At 41.5% G+C, this 20,862-nt stretch overlaps 1 protein-coding gene across 3 annotated transcripts in view; it reads left to right on the forward strand.

Moving 5' to 3' along the window:
- EYS (eyes shut homolog) overlaps positions 1-20,862 on the forward strand; it is a 1,026,188-nt gene that overhangs the window by 754,450 nt on the left and 250,876 nt on the right. For all 3 annotated transcript variants that reach the window (XM_067468024.1, XM_060752827.2, XM_067468032.1), the window contains one exon: positions 8,152-8,302. In XM_067468024.1, the coding sequence (XP_067324125.1) occupies positions 8,152-8,302 (151 nt within the window). The remainder of the gene's footprint in view (positions 1-8,151; positions 8,303-20,862) is intronic.

The following is a 20,862-nucleotide window of genomic DNA, read 5'->3' on the forward strand; positions in this document are numbered from 1 at the left end:
GGCAGCAGGTTAGATTTGTGAGGAAAAGGACAGCAAATTGTAAGCTACTGTATATACTCATGTATGAATAAACAACAACATTTATTACAGTCCATAGACCCATCAGTAAATAAACAGTCATTTTAAATTCTCCCATCTCAGGAGAAGTTCATGTATAAATCTAAAAATGTTAATCAAACTAAAAAAGCTTGTATAACGAAAAAAGCTTGTGTTGACTTATCCACAGATCAATTTAAGTACTGTCCTTTAATATTTATCAGTAAAGGAACGGTCTCTGAATAAAGTGGTGAAAAGTGAATGAAGAAGCACCAACCTCCTAATTGCTTCACCATGGCACCACTTCTGACCTTTATTAAAACCTTGAAAAATGGTTGTGGCAAGAGATGGGTGGCCCCAAGGTGGTGCAGTCATTTCCCCCTCACTTCGAAATAACCAAACCATTCATATAAAAATTCATAATTTGGGGCCAGAACCCACCCTCAGCTTTTTCATGAGATCGACTTATATATGAGTATATAAAGTATTTCATTACTTATTATTGTACTTTTACTGCTGTGGCATAAAGAGGTGTTTGTGAGATTTTCTGCCTTATATCTGGCCTAGAATGCTTAATGTTTTGGGCCAGTGTCACCAATCAGATGATCATTTACAGTAGATATGATCATCATACATAGCTCAGGAATATGCGAGAGCAAGAGTTTGAATATTACAGAGACTGTAAGATTCCAGGCAAAATATACTCAAAATGTATGTGTGTGTGACACTCTCATTTCCTCCTTTGTTGAGATGGGGAAGGAGGGAATGCAAGCCACAAACACTGATTTCTCAATAGCTGCATTTCAGTAAAGTTCTCGAAATACCAATTCTTGATATTTGTTGTCCCTTAGAATACAGCAAAGGGCACCGCCTGAATCCTTTGGTCACTGGGATTTTAAATTTGAGCTGCCATGGGAACAAGCCCAATAGGATTTCATAGTGCTGATGAGATTCAAAACATTGTCCATCCTCTTTAGATTCTGTCCTTTCTGTTATCTTATTCTTTCAATCTTATGCACCTCCTGTGAAGATAAACTCCATATTGTTACTTTACTGGGACCTAAATTAAAACTAATCTTTAAATGTAACTTGGCTTCCAGTTTCCATTCAGCCTTCCTTGGTTTTCTTTCACTACATTATTTTGAAATGGTCCTTATAAAGAGTTAGAAGTGTCGATTAAAAGAAAGCCCACCAAGTGGGGTATGTATACATTTCTCTCTGTGTTTTATTTCCCACAAGTAATCATTGGGAAAGTTCATTTGAAGAAGCAATTGCAATTTCTATAAAGTTAATTGAACAAGATGGATGTAATTATATTTAATTGATCATAATGGAGTTAATAACAGCCTAATAATGCCAATTAGTTGATACTAACTATTGTTTTACAACCATTTAAAGATAACAGCTTAATGAGGCTATTATGCCATATTTTGACACTAATCACGTAATAGATCTTTCAAATCTGTGGCATCAAATGCATTTAGCAATGAAAATTAAAGAACTATTTCATAACAAATCTTCAGTACATCTCAATCTTTTCTAGATTTATTATTTAGAATAATTCACTTCTGAACCATTTCTACATTTAATTTTGCATTGACAATTCAATTCAAATATTTCTCTGATAATATTGCTATATGTATTGTTTGATTATATATCTGAAACTAAGAGACACATAGTTCAGCAGAAGACTGCAAGAATTGTACATGGAAGGCCTCAAATCAAATTCAAAGAAGAGATTACCTATAAATATTCTCAGTACCAACACTGAGGATAATCTCTATTTTGTACCCTAGGGAGCCATTGTAGAAATCAAGCAGATTTGGCCTCTCACAATGGATTTCCCTCAGAAGTAGATGTCTCAGCAATAAGACTTGCAAATTAAGACCATGTTTAACTGCCAGTAATCAATGGGAAAATAAAACATGCTAAATGCAAGATATGCATTTGAAGGCTATGCCTGAGAAATGGTGAAAATCCTATTGGTTCCAGCTAGAGTCATTGAATCAATTATTGAATATTGTCAAAAAAGAAGCACCATTAAAACCTTGGCAGACCGTGCAAAAAGAATCTGCGAACCCCACCTCCTTCAAGATGAACTGAACCACCTCAACTGGGCTCTACAGGCCAATGGATACTCCACCTCAGACATCAGAAGAGCTGCAAGACCAAAAACAAGCCACAAGAATAAAGATGAAGATCCACCCAGAGAAAAAGTGTTCTTGCCATACATCAAGGGAACCACTGACCGCATAGGGAAGCTGATGAGGAAACACAACATACAAACTATCTACAGACCCACCAAGAAAATCCAACAAATGCTACGTTCAGCAAAGGACAAGAGGGATCTCACTTCTGCATGAGTCTACCGTGTACCATGCAGCTGTGGACAAGTCTACATAGGGACCACCAAACGCAGCATTGCCCAAACACGAATCAAGGGACATGAAAGGCACTGCAGACTATTTCAACCAGAGAAATCAGCCATAGCAGAGCACCTGATGAACCAACCTGGACACAGCATTTTATTTGAGAACACAGAAATGCTGGACCACTCTCACAACCACCATGTCAATCTACACAGAGAAGCCATTGAAATCCACAAGCATGTGGACAATTTCAACAGAAAGGAGGAAACCATGAAAATGAACAAAATCTGGCTACTAGTATTAAAAAACGCTAAAATTGCAACAGCAAAACAACAGAGAGGAAGCAGGCAGGGACATCTAATTACCTCTCAACAAAAGTTTGCCCCAGGCACAGTCAGGCCATTGTATGCTAATCAAGGTGGTCAGTTGAAACATTCACAACTAGCCCTAGCAGAGAAGAGTCCTTTGTCTTACCCTGGTCATTCCACAGATATATAAACCCCCCTTTGCCTAGTTCCAACAGACCTCACTACCTCTGAGGATGCTTGCCATAGATGCAGGCGAAACGTCAGGAGAGAATGCCTCTAGACCATGGCCATATAGCCCGAAAAAACCTACAAGAACCCATTAAATGTGTTAATTAAAATATTTTGGCTATGCTTTAAAAAAAAACAAACACTGATTCATGCTGAAATGAGAAAGAACAAAATGTTTATCACCTGTATAGGAATAGATGAGTTGTAGTTTAGCATCTGAAGGGCCACGTAATATGACATGGTGGTTCTAGTTTGGCCCACAAAACTTGATTTTAGCACATGTTGGAAGAACAACCAAGAAAATATATAGTTAAACTGGTACCATTTAACCTGACTAGCAGTAAACTAAATTTCATTACATTACATTTTGCCACCCAGTCCAAAGTTTGTTTTCATCACAAATGATAAATATCAATAAATAGAAGCATACTCTATGTAAAGCTCTTACAAATATGTAAATAGTATTGGTATGTTAAGATCTATGTGGTAGTGTATCAACTGTTTGTCTGACCTTTCTATCCATGCAATTCTGAATAGCTTTGGCACTGATTTCAGTTCTACATAGACAAAGATCACCATCGAGGTTGCAATTAGTAAGTCAGTATTTAATGATTGTATTTATGGAAGCACAAAAGCTAAAACTACCCAATTAGTCCTGGGTTGAGCTGGGACACAATTACTAGCAGCTAACTACCAGAAATGACTGATTGATTGTGCATGCATTTGAACATTTCCAACTATGCAGAGAAGAAAATGGGAAAGAATCTTTTCTTTCAATTGACCCTAAAAAAAATCCTGCGTGGTGATTGTAGAAAACACATTTTGAAACCTTGATGGAATATTTATAAAGCGCATATGACCAGGCAATCGTATCAGCAGCAAATGTTAAACAATAATATCTTAAGGTTGTTGTTTTAATTTAGCCAGTCCCTGGAAGATTCAATCAGGTGCAATCAAAAAGTGCCTGGCTAGATTCTTAACAAGGTGAAAGCTGCCCACCAGCATGCTGAATTTGTTAGCAATTTGTCCTATGAACATAAACCCCTAGGAAGCAATTCCAGAATATTACTAGCTTATAGGCGAATGCATATATAACAGCAGTTGGGATGAAAACTTCTCATACCGATGGCTGCGTCTTTTATCAACTAAAGGCCCACAGACAACATTTCAATGTAAATTCCAATATGTACAACCCTCAACACCACATGGCACTGAAGGATATAGAATCCTTTTTTTAAGCCAAAAGGAGGAAACAAGCATAGTTTCACATGAACAACTTTATTGAACCTACATATTTGACTTGTGTGAATGGGGATGAAAGAACCTTCATGCTCTTACTCAATTGATGGATGCCCAGTGAGGAAGCCATCAACCATAACTCACACATGTGTCCCATATAGATATCACCCATGAATCCCTTAATTAATACTGCCAAGACTGAGGTTGTCCAGTTAACCCTTGATATCTTGCCTCAGAAGAAATAACACTGACTGCTCCCTTTGTCCTGAATGACCGCAGCAATTTCCACCCCTTTCTCATTTGATTATAGGAAGGGACCAGCCCTTGTTGGCTATATTCACTTTCTTCATAAAACCTTTATAACTCTCTTATGGTCAGTGGTTATGTGAAATATGTAACCCACTGTTGAGAAATGACCCATCTTTTTGAAAGTCTCTTGCTATCATATTGCTGTATCCATCCAACCTCTTCCAAATGGTGGAAAATGTCTCTCTTTGCAAGACATCAGCTGGCAATGGAGAACACCATGTGAGAACAGTCCTCATACAGGCTTGTTGCCAGGCTTGCTATCACATCTTGTGAGATCTAGGCTGAAATCTTACAAATAGTGATGCAATTTCTCCCTTCCTGAACTGAAGTTTCCAAAGAATCCTATTTTTAGACATGTATACACAAAAACACACCTGTTTTAGCTGTATATGAAACAGAAAAAGGAAAGGGAAAATAAGATCTTTGAAGGAATGAAATGGTGGATTTGATTAATTTGGTTTCATTTTCTTTATCTTATGTGGCATAAAAAGGTATTTGAAAGTAAAAGTTCCTAATTGAGGGATACTAAAATAATTGGGAAGCTACGTAGAAAGAAAAAACCATATGCACTTCAGTACGGATATGTATTGGGGATTAAGAAAGTATGTAATATGTGGATATGGAATAAAACAATTCTTCCTTAGGTTGATAATACTCTCTCCAACGTTGACTGAATTTACACACTATTTGCTTGCAATACTTTCAGTTGCATGGTGGCAGAACCTTGGTTCCACTCAAGAATTTATTTTGTTTTAATGTTGCTTACCACTTTAACTTAGGTATCCCGATGGTAGAGAAGCATAAGGGTTTTGAATCTTTTTAATCATCCAACTGATCAAGTTTTAGTGGTTTGACCTTGCTCTTAAGCAGCCTCCTGCTTTCTTGCTGTGCAGAGGGAAAAGGATGAATCTAATGAAACACCAAACAGAAAGGCTGTTGCCTGATTTTCATAGGTCCTCGTTGCGCTTCCTTTGATTAAGAGAGAACATTTCCTGTGAGCTGGCTCAAGGAACATGAATTAGAGTGGCATTATTAAGGGGAAGAGAAAATCACATTGTTTGCCTGATGCTAGACATTTCCTGTGAACAATGTTTCTGGGTTTGCCACTTAGCACTGCCTCATCACAAGCTGCTTTCTGCACAGACATGCTTTGCAACAAATCACATTTTAAGTTATGCAAAATGATTTACAGACTGTATTGAGAAAATTCAACATTTTGTTCCTGCTTCGGATGTTGTTAAAGGACAAGAAAGAGAAAAGTGCAGTCCTTCAGCTGCATATGGTGCCCTTGGCTCATTATTCTGGGTCCAAGGGCTCCCAGAAGCCATGATACTTTCCCCATAAAGGGTAGGGGTGTTTTTGAACCCCACATGGATAATAGTACTTCCCCAAGCTTCTGGGAGGCCAAGAGTTACAATGCCATGCTAAGGAGGAAACATGGCTGTGCAGAAAAATCAAGCAAGATCCAAAAGTAACAAAATCATTGGGGGGGGGGGGTTATAACCCCAAAACATAAAACATATTATAAAAGCTTTCTAATCTGGCTTCTTTAACAGGCAACTATGTTAAAAACTAAACAGGAGGAAAAATAGGATGATATTAGATCACAGACCTACATTCTGCCATAGGTCTCTACACTGGCCAAAAAACTCTAGACATGGCATAAATCCACCACTGTTTGTCTCCATTATGCATAGCAACTTCCAGTAAATGTCTTGAGTTTTTTGCTCTTAATCCAAATTTGTCCTGCTTTAAGCAAAGTCTGGGGAATGATCCAAAGTTTGCAAGAAACTGGAGTATTCAGAGGCTTCATGGCAATCTGGACAGCTGGATTGGGTCTTTTTCAGCCCAATCCACTCTCCAGTTGGATACCATGCCATCACTTTTCTCTGTACTTATCAACACAGGTAAAGGGGATGACTCAACTCTCTAATACGAGGTTTGTGGACCCTGGCTACAGAGCTCAATATAAGTGTCTGACCATTACAGTCATGTCTGTTGATGTCAGAATAGAGATTCCACACAATTATCAAGACAGAAGGAAGATTGACCCACCTTATTCTTGCTGGTCACACAGGCATTCTCTTCTGACATCAGCAGAAATGATAGGGGAGCAACCGTCATTTGGAGAAAACTCCATAGCTGCAAGGAGTAATGGAAGCAGCATAGAGGAGCCCGGCAGGACTAATGCAATTCTGACTTGTTTGGTCACTGTTCCCAGCTTCAGCAAGTATGGGACAGATTTATACTAAAGTAACCTGTCCATGTAGACACAGCCTAAGGGCCCTTCCACACAATAATATAGCTCAGAATATAAAGGCAGAAAATCCCACAATAACTGCTTTGAACTGGGTTATATGAGTGCCATGGATTCCAGTTCAAAGCAAAAACTGTGGGATTTTATTCAGCTGTGTGGAAGGGACCTAAGATATTGTCAGTTAAAATTGTATTGTAGGTTTCAAGCTGCTCACAGAACAGGGAATCTGGATCCCAAGAGAAGTTTCTTTTCTGTTGCAAAGGGGAGGTGAAATTTTATTATCTTTCTTTTAATGTTCTTTGTCCCTTGCCCTCACTTGGCCAATAACTCCACCAAAATCCCTCAAAGCCACCCTGGCAACATCTGAGACAGAATGTATGCCTATGACTCTAATATCAGTCATCATTTTCTCCTGTATGAGTTTTACCATTTTTGCCTGATGGAGAAGCCAGTGAAGCTTCAAAAGCTCGTGTAATATATTTTATGGTTTGAAGTAGAACAAAACATGGTATTGGCACCTGTGGGTTTTTTGTACCTCGCTGTAATGTTAAACACCCTTACATGGGAATAAATTCATTATATTTTGCATTGAATAGAGGACAGAATTGCTAGTGTAGCTCAGTGGGAGTCTGATGCTAAGTCCCATCTATCTCAATTGATCTTTATCTTTAGTGAAAAGATACACAGCCATTCATCTTGAGAGTCTGAGTGGGGAAACAGGAAGCCTTCCACTCATGTCAACCACAGGGATAATTAATAAAGTGTGCCATATAACTGTATGAGTTTTGCCTATTTCTTGTGAACATTTTGACAGAAATTATCATTTTCTCTTTTACCTCCTCTTTGTGCCATTAACACTGTCCAGATTTACAGGACTGTTGCAAACATTAATGAAGAAATCTGGATAGAACTATTTGAACACAAATGTAGTATATAAATTGTTATCATTAGTAGCAATAGCTGTTTCACCAGATTCTCTGTTTCAAAGAATTTGAGAACTATGTATTACTATTGACCTTCCTTTTATATATCAATTTTTAAAGTAATGATAACTCTACAAATTATTTGAAAATGTATGCCAAGAGAATGAGAATTATGTTTAGAGAGGTGAGATAGACTAACAGACAGATCGAGCCCTTGTTGGTTTTTTATCACCTACTGCCCAGTGTTTTTAAGGTTTTTCTTGTTCTTTTTCCATTTCACAAAAAACTACACCTCAAAAACATGCCAATTACTTGATCACCAAATTGCTTCCAATTATGCTAATGAGGTTTGAGATAAGATGAGGTGTTTGATTCATTCCCATTCCTCCTTGATTTGGCAACACTCTAATTAGTTTATCAGAGAAGCGTTTACAAAATGCCTGATGTGGTTGTAAACTTGTCCTCTTTCTAAATTTATGCAGGCAAGACCTGGTAATATGTGCAGCTGAAGTGACTGTTCTAGGAATAATGACAAAAAGAAGCATGGCCAGCAACCATTGTTCATCTTTGATCTGGCAAGAAACAGGAGCAATATTTATAGGTGGTCTGCCTCATCGTTTTGCAATGAAACAGGTATTGTATTTCACTTCATTTCACATTTTACGCCAAGTTCATTGCCAAGGCTTCCTGACTGAAATCAGCAGAACTGGTTTGCCTTTAAGAATTTCATCCTGGTTGATCCATACTTGTTACATATTATGATGGAAACTGAACTTCGGTCAGCCTATCAGAAGGACCATTTATTCCTATATGAGCCTTCCTATGCTCTGTGGTCTTTAAAGGATGTCCTTCTCTCAGCTCTACCACCCATTGGTTTCAAACCATTGATATTTTGACCAGAGGTTGCATTGCATACCTTTACTATAACAGAACTATGTTACTGACATGACATACAGGGCATATTAGAGAACTCTGATGATCTGCAACAAGGTCTTGCATGTTGCCCTATTGAGCAACAGAGGCTTTGATGGCACAATGGGTTACACTGAGAAGTTAGGGCATTTTTCCAGCTGAATGCAAGGTACCCATTATTTTCTCTGACCACATCCATCCTAATAGCATAGCTAAGACAGCACCCTCTTGCATTACATAATGCCACAAGGCTATGGCCCTATGATTTGTATCCTATACTCTAAAAACAAAGTGACTCTTTCTGTTCCAAAGGTTTTCATTTCAGTGGAGGTCCTTCCCTACCCCAGCAGAAGATGGAAGTACATCTTAATTATTTTCTTCTTCACTCATCCAGCTGCCACAGATGATGATGTAGAGGTTCTGAGGATTCCCAACCTAATTTAGAATATATGTCCAGGTGCCACAAAAGAAAGGAAAACTGGCTCCAGTTCTGTTCCAGGAACATCTTTTTTTTAGAGTTCTACCCAACTAAAACCCCCAGTATATAAATAGTATAGTAAGAGGATTTCCTTGGAGATGGTACATTGCTAATATTAGAAATCTTATTTGGATTATATAGGGATGCTTTCCAGAAATATTATATACATAGCAATCTGGAAGCCAGTATTTTCAATTCAAATTAAACCAAATGGAATTTATGGTGGCATTGTTTGTCTAAGTGTCAAACATGTTTTCCAGACACATTTGCACTTTCAAAAAAGGGTTTTCTTTACACGTATTAGCAATCAGATTTCCAAATTAACTCCAGTTCCAGTCACCACTCATAAAACTATAGACACTTCCTCAAAGCCATATAACCCAGAATATCAAGGCAGATAAGCCACAATATCTGCTTGGAACTAGGTTGTCTGCCTCCACACTGCCCTATATTCCAGTTCAATGTGGATTTTATACAGCTGTATGTTAAAGGCAAGGCATACACTAAAGACATAGCATGACAAACATCCTGTACTCATTAAAGAAGATATCTTCTTTAGACATGAAAAATACATGGTCAATATACATTTCACTTAAGAAACCAAGGTTGTTGTGCTCTTTTATAGCTGACAAAGGCCCCTTCTACACTGATATGTAATATAAGTTGTAACTGCATTACATGGCAGTGTAGAAGGGGCCAAAAATATTTGGTTGAAAGCTTTGGGGTGAGAAAATTATCCCTCCAGCTGAATCTACACAGCCCTATATCCCAAGATCTGATCCCAGATTATTTGCTTTGAACTGGGGTCCCTGCCACACAGTTGAATACAGCCCCACATTATCTACTTTGGACTGAAATATATTGCAGTGTGGCTCAGATAACCCAGTTGAAACTTGCAGTTTCTCAAGTCGCTCCTGACACAACCCCCCCCCCCCCCCCCCAGTTCAAAGCAGATATTATGGGATTTTCTGCCTGGATATTCTGTCTTATATGACTGTGTGGAAGTGTCTGGGTTATATGAGTCTAAGTAACAGATAATCTGGGATAAGCAAATAATCTGGGATCGGATCCTGGGATATGGGGCAGTTTAGATCCAGCCTCAGAATGTGATTGACTGTGATCCCAGGACTTCTAAACTGGCTAAACAAAAAAATTGGAAAACATTACAGATATTTGTATGTAAAAATAATATCCCAGTAAAGGTCTCCTAACATTTCAATTTCTTCTAAAAAATGAATAATTCATTTCACAGTTTTTGTGACATTTTCATTTTTCTATAAATGAAAATGTCTACAAAGAATGATGAGTAAAGATTCCATATTTTGAGATGAAATATTCTCAAGACATTAATATGGTACAACTGAAGTTATATGTGAACTTCTGAGGTATTTTGGTGTTTAGAGAAATGTGGGTAACTCTGGCTGTTTTAAAGAAAATTATTGATGTGTCTTCTTTCTCATATTTTACCTGATCTCTTGCTTTCACTTGGATTATTTGGCTTACAAGCTCATTTCGCTCTAAGAGCAAATTTAGCTTGTGGGAGCCAACAAGACTGCAGGGAAGGAAGGAAGGAAGGAAGGAAGGAAGGAAGGAAGGAAGGAAGGAAGGAAGACAGAAAAATAGGGAGGCAGGCAGGAAGGTCAACGAGAAATAAGAGCTTACTTGAGGAACCCCACTGTTTGCAAAAGTACAAAAATACTGTTAAGGAAGCAGTTTTGAAAAAGGGAGAATAAAGGAATGATATTTTAAGTTTTGTATGTATTTTTTGTTGTGCATTATGAATGTATAACACTGTTTGTATTTTATTTATAACCTTTCTGTTTGTGTACTGAGATATTAAAGTATCTGTCATTTCCTTCCCTCGTTGTTTACATGAGCGGGGCAACATTTGTAGAGGGCAGTCTTTTCAAGACACATTGGTTCTTGTTGCAATGTGGAACCCTACTGATTCATAACAAGTATAATCTTCTTCTCAAACATGACCCCTTAATGTTTTGGTTGCCAGGAGCAGTCAACCATAATAATACAGCAGAAGTAATGAAAGGCAATAAAAAAATATTTCAGATGTTTTTGTTGCTATTGGCCATCAAATCAGCTTCAACATATGCAGCCCTACGAATGAGAGACCTCCAATAGATTTGGCCATCAACCGTCCTGCTCAGGTCTTGCAAACTCAGAGCTGTGTCTTCCTTTATTGAGTCAACTGATATGTAATGTGGTCTTCCTCTTTCTTAGTGCCCCCCACTTTACCAAGAATCATCATCTTTTCCAAGGAGTCATGTCATCTCATGATGTATCTAATATGCAATATCCTGGCTTAAATGTATAATGATATATCTCTAGATTTGATGTTGTTAGCTTCCATAGCTGCTTTCCCAAGGTTTAGCCTTTTTCTGATTACTTCTTTGTAGCCTTATCTATTGAATCAAGGCATATTTCTTTTCCTAATATTAAAATTTTCCCAAATCCAAGTCTTTACAATTTTCTGCTAGGACTATAGTATCATCTGCTCACCTTAAAACACTGCATTCCTTCTAATTTTCAAGCTTTCATCTGAGTCAAATTCCTCTTTCTTTAAAAAATAAAATCATAGAAACATTGGAATTAGAAGAGGCCACAAGAGCCACCTAGTCCAACACCCTGCCATTCAGGGATAAACAATCAGAGTATAGATGATCATCCAGTCTCTGTTTAAACACCTCCAAAGAAGCTTTTATGAGGCATATTATATCTGTGTCAAACATTTCTTAATATTAGTAAGTTTTTCTTAATGTTTAGTGGGGCGTTTTTCTTACAATTTGAATCCATTGCTCTGTATTCTTGTCTCCACAGCATCAGAAACAAGCTTGTCCCATCCTTTCAAATATTTAAACATTGCTATCATATCCCCACTTAGTTCCCTCTTCTTCAAGCTAAGCATACCCAGCTCCCTAAGCTTCTTCTCGTAGGTCTTGGCTTTCAAACCTTTGAGTATTTTGGTTGCCCTTCTCCTGACACATTCCAGGTTCTCAATATCCTTCTTGATTTGTGGTGCCCAGAACTGGACACAAGAGAGGTTGGACCAAAGCAGATTAGAGTGGGACTACAACTTTCCTCGATCTAGACATTATACTCCTGTTGATGCAATTTAGAACCCCAGTTTGATTTTTAGCTTGCCACATCCCACTATTGACTCATGTTCAGCTTGTGGTTTACTAAGAGTAAAATGTTGAAAACTTAGGACAAGTGTCATGATCTGCATCCTTCTGGATCCTCATTCCTACAACTGTATAAATATGCTTGATAACAGATACCTTAAGACCACTAAGTATTTCATCTGAATAAGTAGGTTTATATCATGTGAAAATAAAAAAACTACTTAGTGTTAAAGATGCTGTCACATTTCTTCTTGTCATTCCCGTCCTTACTGTCTTCCATTCTTAAAAAATATCACAGTCTATGATGAATGAGGCTGGAGTTCTCAACAGTCATAGTGGTCACATTCTCTGTGAACTGGAGGATCTCTGAATGCCTCACCTGAACAAAGGATAATCCTCTGAAGTTACTCCCTAACTGAAAGACTGATATATCTGCTTTAGCATTCAACACTCACAGGAAGGGACTTCAAACTGCTATCTAAAGTTAGTTTCTGGAAATGCCCCCTGAGCAGCTATGCGGGTCCCATGACTGTAGTCTTCCCTACTACTTTGAAGTATATTCATTCTCAATTTGAGATATAATAATAATTTCTACATTTTCAGCCAATCATAAAATCGGTATCTGCACATTTTAAGTACACCAGAGTCCTCTTTTGCCCTCCTCTTTGTCATTAACATTTCCTCTTTAGGGCAATGCCTAAGTCATCTTCCTAGCAAACATCATCATTACCACTGGCATTATATGTCTCTCATTTCATCTTATTTCCTCTCTTTGCACCAGAAATAAGTACTGCAACACCTGAATGTTCTTTTTCTCATGAAAGCTTTATGCATTTAGTTTCATTACAAAGTGTAATTATGTTGAGGAGTTTTCTTATACAGAGAAGAAATAAGAAATAATGACAGTTGACATCTTCAGTGCTGCAATAATAAGCCCAGAAATATAAATTACTGCAGCAATTACAGCAGCACAAATAACACCATTAATGCAATCAACTGTTAGCGTGAGTATTTGACAACAACCTTTAATCTTCCTTCAAGTACACCTATTTTACATTCTCTGCACCAGAATTCAGCGTAATTAAACAATTAACGATACTTTAGTTACTATGAAGGCAACTGCACTAGAATCCCAGAATTCAGAAATAAGGCTCTTTTCCTTCATAACAGTATTTCTTCTTTTGCAGTTCGATTTGTACTGATAACTTTGGTTGGCTTGCTTGGTTGTTTGTTTTTAATGGCCATGATAATGGTAGATGTGTACAAGTATTGACAAATAATAATCAAGGGTTTCATTAAAACTCTGAGGATTTGCTGTAAAGATGGCACAAAGTGCTTAAAATATCAGAGGACTTGGAATCTACTGAACTTCACTGAGTATGTCTCTAATCCTAGAACCAATGATAAAGCATGTTTGCAATCCCCAATTGATACTACTCAGACACATAATCATGGGAGCTGCCACCAAGATTCTGTTTATGCCAGGGATTGTAAAGTGATTGGAAGTCTCCCAAAGATCTTGGAAACTGAAGTTCTGGGGGTACATTCACAACTTGGTCATATGAAGATTTCTAAATAATACAGCTTTTAATGTAATCTGGAAGTAATTAGATAAATTCCACAAGGGGAATCTGATATTTGTAAATAGTTTCTTACATTTGTTGACCAGAGACCATCTACACTGCAAATTATAGAAAATTGACACCACTTTAAATGCCATGGAACCATCCTATACAATTCTGGAATTTATCGTTTGTTGTTGCACAGAGCTCTCTGACAGAAAAGGACAAAAATCTCACAAAACTACAAATCCCAGAATTCCATAGCATTGAATCATGGCAATTAATGCGGTGTCAAACAGCTGTAAACTGCTATCATAATGCAGTGCAGATATGGAATTCACCAAGCTATTAGCAACCAAGGCAATATATAATGGCACAGCCGAGCCTTTGGGAAAACTATATTGTCTGGCTTCTCTCAGGGGCTATCTGATACCTTCTGTTAAGATTAAGACCCTTTAGCAGACATAGGCACTTTAGGCAGGGTGAAAAGATAATCAAATGAGTTTACTGAAACAAGATTAATAAAGGGTTAACTCCACCCGGGGCTATTATAAGGTAACTTAAAACAATACATTACAAAAGGAGATCTTGCTGGTTGCAGTCATTTGTCTGCCAACCCCCGAAGTAAGACACGAGAATAAAAGACACAACACCAATATTTTGGATTCAAATTGGGCAACTTTTATTTAACGTTACCTATTTAACTTCTTAACCTAACTCAAGGGTGCCAGGAACTGGTGAAACCTAACCCAGGTAGTATCACTACCCGATAATAATAATTTCCGGGCGAAGCACCTGGGTTTTCCGGTAATAAACCAGATCACCATGAAGGGAAATGAATGAGGAGTCTCTTCCAAAGCTCTTGCATCCAGACTCCTTCCATTTCGAGGCCATTTAACTACACTTCACCCTTTAACTGTGGTGAGTGCTCAACTTAATGGCCTGTCACCCCTTAAAGGGGTGCCCTAGGTGCACACCGACTAAAAGGAATTTCCCTCGCTATTTACGCCACGGATTGGGGGCAAATGTCTATTTCGTCCCCATCCCCCACCAATTCCTCTAATACCCTTCTAATACCTTCCTGCAAATCTAACAAAAACTGTTGGTTGCCCAATTCTGAAAGATGCACCCCATCACCACGATATAAACTCTCGTCGTCCCGTGTGATGCTTGGTTGCTCAATGTAATGCCCCCTCTGATGGATCATGAAGACCCGCATGGCCCGGTTCACTCGTTTTCTGGCTTTCTCTAGCCTCCGCATGTCGCCCCCTCCTAGCCACCTGCGACGTGGTATAATAGCTGACCAAACCACGTGTACCCGGGGCCATGTCCACCAAATCTTCCAAATGTCAGCCCGTGCCTGTAAAAAGAGGGCTTTGCCTGTTAACAGGCCCAAATCGTTACCACCGAGGTGGATAACCAAAACATCAGGAGGGGGGCCCCCTCCTGGCATCAAACAACAAGGGGCGCAAACCGTCCCAATGAAGACCTCTTTCGCCCTTCCATTCCACCGTTGCAGTAGCCGCGAGGCCCAAGTGCTGGCCATAGGCAGTCTTGTGGGCCTCTCTTCTTGCCCAGAAAACATAACTGTGTCCGCAGACCAGGACCCTCCATCTATGAGCCAGCCCTGCGCGACCTGCAATGATAACTATAACTTATGAGGAAGCTGACCGTATGTAACCTCTAAACGCACCAGACTTCCATCTGCCCAGGGCTTTTATTTCCTCACTCCCGTATCCCATAGCTGCTGCTGAAGAGGCTGCTCCAATCCTAAATGAGTGGGTCCCAAATTTAAGGTGACCCAACCCCAGGAGATTGAGTGCCTTAGCTGTGATAGCCCAAAACTGGAATTTTGTCAGCGGTTTCCCATCCTGATGACAAAACAAGTAGCTTCCGTCAATGCCCCTGAGTGCCGTAAATTGTGTCATGGCAAGAACGGGGCACAGCTCATCATCCCCACATTTTAGCAGCCTAAGCACCTGGCCTCTCGACCCTTGGTCCGTTTTGGAAGTTCTAATTCTAATTTCCATACTCTCTTGAAAAACCTTAACATCTGAAACCAAAAGCGTGCGGTGTGAGGTATCATTTTTGGATAATGCCACCAATTCACTCACCCAAAGAGCTGCAAAAAATGCAGTCAACGCCGCCGCATGAAATAAAAGCTGTTCGTAACGTGTTGTGCACAGGCTGGGCCATAGTTGTTTAAGTCCCTTAAGAATTGCAGGCGTCATGGGCTGCCGGTCATCCCTGAGATGCCTGCGCTGCCTAGCCCACCCCGTTAAAATTTTGTGCAGGCGAAAGTCATCGGTGGGATCGCAAAAGCCTTGGGCCTTAAACCAGTAAGCGAGCACCGACAACTTTGACCGAATGGATTGGGCTGCCAAGCCTCTCCTCTTATGGTATACACAAAACTGAGCCAAGTGCTCATAAGGTACTGGCATGATTTCAGGTAAATTATAATGTTGCCTAAAGTCTAAGAACTCTTGTACTGCCCTGACTTATGACTTACGGGCTAATTGGCTAATGCCAATCTCATACCCAATGTTGTTTCGTCACTCCAGCCTTCCAGAGATGGTCTGGCATGCGCTCCGGATAGATGTCCGCGGCGGGTGCCAGCAGTCTGAACCGCTCCATCTGCATACGAGACAGGGCGTCAGCCAAGGCGTTGTCAAGACCCACGACGTGGAATGCGCGAAACAAGACGTTAAATTTAAGACAATGTAAAACAAATTGCCGTATAGCGCCCATAACCCTGCGTGACTTGGATGTGAGTGTGTTAATGACCTGCACTGTGGCCATGTTGTCACACCAGAAGTGGACCGTGGAATTGGCAAACCTGTCAGCCCAAAGGGTGACTGCTACCAGGATGGGAAAATATTCCAAAAAAGTTAAATCCGATGTAATGCCCCGCATATGCCATTCCTCGGGCCACTTCTCGGCACACCAGTGCCCCTCAAAGTAGACCCCAAATCCTATAGAACCCAAGGCGTCGGAAGCGACTTGTAAGGCATTCCGCACCAATAACTCCTGCCGCCAGAAAGAAACTCCATTAAATTGGCGCAGGAATTGCAGCCAAATGTCCAAATCTGCCTTTATCTACAACGTCAACCTAATGTGATGATGGGGCGATGTTATGCCAGAGATAGCATCGCACAGTCTACGAAGGAAGGCCCGACCCGGCGCTACCACCTTACATGCGAAATTTAAATGGCCAATTATTTGCTGGAAATCTCTAAGGGTGGCCTTGCGCCATGACAAAAAGTGTTCTATTTTGTGGATCAAACCCTCAACCTTTTCAGCCGGCAACCTGGAAAACTGATTAACAGTATCCAGTTCTATCCCCAAAAATGTCAAAACTGAAAGGGGACCCTCCGTTTTTTCTTCAGCTAGAGGCACTCCCAGGGAGTGCGCTAGCTGTTGAAAGGCGCGTAGTAGGGTACCGCAGTCTCCTGATTGGCCCTCACCTACGAAGAGGAAGTCATCCAAATAATGTACGACACTTTGTTTTGACTGCCCATTCAAGAAAAGTACTAAAAGTTTCAAAGGTAGCGCAGGACACCGAGCACCCCATGGGCAGAGCTCGATCGCAATAGAACAACCTCTGAAACTGAAATCCTAATAGCTCAAAGTCGGCCGGATGTACCGGGAGCAGCCTGAAAGCTGATTTAATGTTTTGTGTCTGGTCCTGGCCCCAGGGCCAGACCAGTGTAGTGTTATTACCTGAGGACGTAGAAGGTCCATCCACGGCCATGGTCTGCAAGGAGGCTTGGACCAATGTCACTGGCTCGGTCACGACCGGAGGTGCAGGAGGAGTTGTCATCACAGGATCAACCGTCTTGGGTACAGCTGACGGTGTCGAACCCGTAGGCTGTTGCTCAGCTCTAGGTGCTTGAAGCTGGGCTGCCACCTGGGCCGGGCCGGGCAAGGCTGTGGCTGTACTGATCGAAGCCTCTTGACCCCCGATTGATTGCGGCTGAGGTAACACCGGAGCAGGGGAATCTTGCTCAACCTGATTGGGCTCAGACGGGCTGGCACGCTCTCTTACTCGACTTTCAGCTCCTCTACCGGCTTCTAAAACAGACATGCGGGAAAGCAGATTCTTAAAAATTAGCTTCCTGCTAGCCCGCCTAGCCGGGCGCGGCCCCACCTCCCGCACTGCCAACCCCCTCTCTCTTTTGAATTTATCCATTCTAGCAATTAAGGCGTCCAGGTCTTCCGCCGAAACGCCCTCATCCTCCGATGATGAGGCATGAGGAGAAAGGGGGCGCTTCGCCGAAGTCTTCTTGGCGGGTTCCTTCCCCTTAGGGCCGCCCACATTCTTCTTTGGCGCCATCCTGTAAGAAAATTGACAATAACTTCGTCACATAAAAAAGTGTGTGCCAAGGAAGGGGTGATTTGTACCCTGTACCCATCCCGCCTTTTGTATAGTTTTATACTATTAGAGCTGAGGCTAACACCGCAAGCTCACCCTACCTGCTGGCTCCATGCTCAAGTAACTGATAAGTATGGATTTGAATCTGCTTTAACTCCCCGCGTGCATTTAGATCAGCGCAAAAGGATGACCCATGCCCACTGGGGCCTATTGATCTACTCACATTTGCATCTAGTCTCACTTTGAGCTTATACAAAAGTTGTGGCTAACACAGTGAGCTCCCCCCACTCACATAGTCCAAGCCAACGGCTGCTGCTTGGGAGCCTATGGCCTCCTGGGTTTAGTCTAACTATGCGATTCAAACAATGGCCAGCGCCTATGTCTACTTTTCGCTCGGCCCAACTGTGAAGTTGTTATTTAGCGTAATTAATTTTATTATTCTTATTATAATTATATATATATATATATATATATATATATATATATATATATACACATACACACACACACACATATATATATATCTACTCGTATGCTGGGGCACAGTAGAGGAGCTCCTCTCAGTGCAAGACCCAGGCCTAGAGCCACGATTATGCTGACTGGCAAAATTCGTACCTGGCCATTTGCAAGGCTTAATCAAGCTGGGGCTAACAGCGGGGAGCTTGCCAATAACTGATCATAACCTAAACATCATTATTTAATTTAATTATTTATATAAAAATATATATATAAATCTATCTAAGATAAGTCCAATGTTTCAAAATGGCTGCCACGTGTATTTAGACAAAATGGCGGACCGTTCGCGCCCAAACACCACCGCCCGCTTCAATGTGCAACCAGAGGCCCCCCTATTTGCAATTGGCATTCTGCCACTAAAGGTGTGGGGCAGTAACGGACCCAACTCGCACCCCCAACGGCAGCACCAGACTAGGCTTAGCCTGTGCATGGGCCGCGGGCCGCACTTCGTTCCGTACTCGAGCGCGAGCCACGTGGGACAACCGCGTAAAGCCAGTGGCACGCGGAGGGGGAAGGGAAGACCCTAGCCCCGCAAGCTCCGTGCCGCCGCCCCCACGCGACCCACCACAAGCAAGAGGCCTCCTCCCCGCCGAGGCCCGGCAAGTCACTGTGTTGCGACGCCGGAAGGCAACGAGGAGGGAAGGACGCGCGCTCCCAAAACGTAGCCGTGCATGGAGCCGAGCTCGTACGCTCCATGAGCAGGCCTGTGCCACCGGGCCCAGCCGTGAAACATGGATCAGACAAGAGAGGCGGGGGGCGGGAAACCGCCCAGGGAACCACCCGGGGAGCAGCGCACGCTCGCTCTATGAGGCGGCCCCTGGCACGAGCCCAGCAGCGCAAACACGGAGAAGATCGGCGGCACGAGGAGGGGGAGGGGGGGATCCAACAAGAAATACCGCGACTGCAACTCGGATATCTCCGGCCGTGCGTCCCCACCCGCCGTGAAAAACGAGGCTTAGGAGAGAGGGGGAGGGGGGGTATACCAGGGGGGGAGGAAACTGGAACTGACAGGGAACTCTTCCTTCCCAAAAATTTTGTCCCGGTACCGGGTTGGTCCCCTGGGGGGGGAGGGTGAATCTCCCACCCCCGGGCCCCGTAACCGACCTGCTGGTGCGCTCCTAATTTCTTTGTGGACTCGAAGTCTTCCCTCACGGGCTTCTTTTGTCCCCGACTCTCCTCGATTTCTTCTTTCTTCCTCGCTTCTTCTCTGTCTTCACCTGAATCGGCACACGTCGTCAGCCTCCGGCTTCCAGGCGCTGAATGCACCCATTTGGGTCTAGCCTGCAAGCAGGCCACGCCCCCAGCCTTCTGGAGGGTTCCACAAGGACCCCTCCCTGCCTCGTGGGAGGCAGACAAATGTTTTTTTCTCTCCCCATTTCTTGGGGAGAGGAAAACTACTTTCTTGAGTCTTTGAAAGTCTCTCTTGCCTCTGATGCAAAGAGATGGATTATAAGTTGTTGCTTACAAACTGTCTTAATCTTCTCTTCTGTGAACTTTAGCCTGGCCAAAAGCTTCTGTTGTTCTTTGGACTGTTGGTATAAAAATATTGCTAAATGCAGCAGGTGCTAAGAATGCCTGTTTTGGATTGCTAGGTCTAAGATACAAGACAATATCGAGCCTCTAATTAACTGTAGCTCTGCTCTAGAAAGAAGGAACAGTCCAGCAAAGAGCTTTGTCCAGGGAAATGGAATATGCCAACTAAGATTGGCCTCTGGGGGGATTATAAGCTCCACCCAAAAACTAATACAAAGGAAGTTATCTCCACTATTGGGAAGGCCTATAAACAAGGGGAACTAATGCAGAGGAGAGGAAAAGGCAGAGCCAAGGCTTCACACAATACTTTGGGACCCTCCCCTGACTTGACTAGAGTTCAAGTGCAGATAAAATTTTGAAGACGGTTGCAGCACTGTGTAAATTTCTGCTTAAAAGAAGGAATGTTCCAGGCCAGGTATTATCATCTTGCCATCATTCATGTATTATAGCCTTATTGACATATATCATCCTCCATATTCTTTTGAAGTGAATAGAGAAGGAGAGTTGAAAGTAGTAATGGTTTCTGGTCATTTAAATGAATCCATAGTGAGTGATGAGGCCTTCAGTAAACCCTTGTAGTAGACTACAACTGCTGCTTCAGTTGCTCATCTCTACTGAAGACACAATAATTCTCTCATCATTTTATATACTCTGTGAAATTGAGTGTACCCACTTTAATCTGC

The sequence above is a fragment of the Anolis sagrei genome, chromosome 1 (assembly GCF_037176765.1).
Source record: "Anolis sagrei isolate rAnoSag1 chromosome 1, rAnoSag1.mat, whole genome shotgun sequence".
Lineage (NCBI taxonomy): Eukaryota > Metazoa > Chordata > Lepidosauria > Squamata > Dactyloidae > Anolis > Anolis sagrei.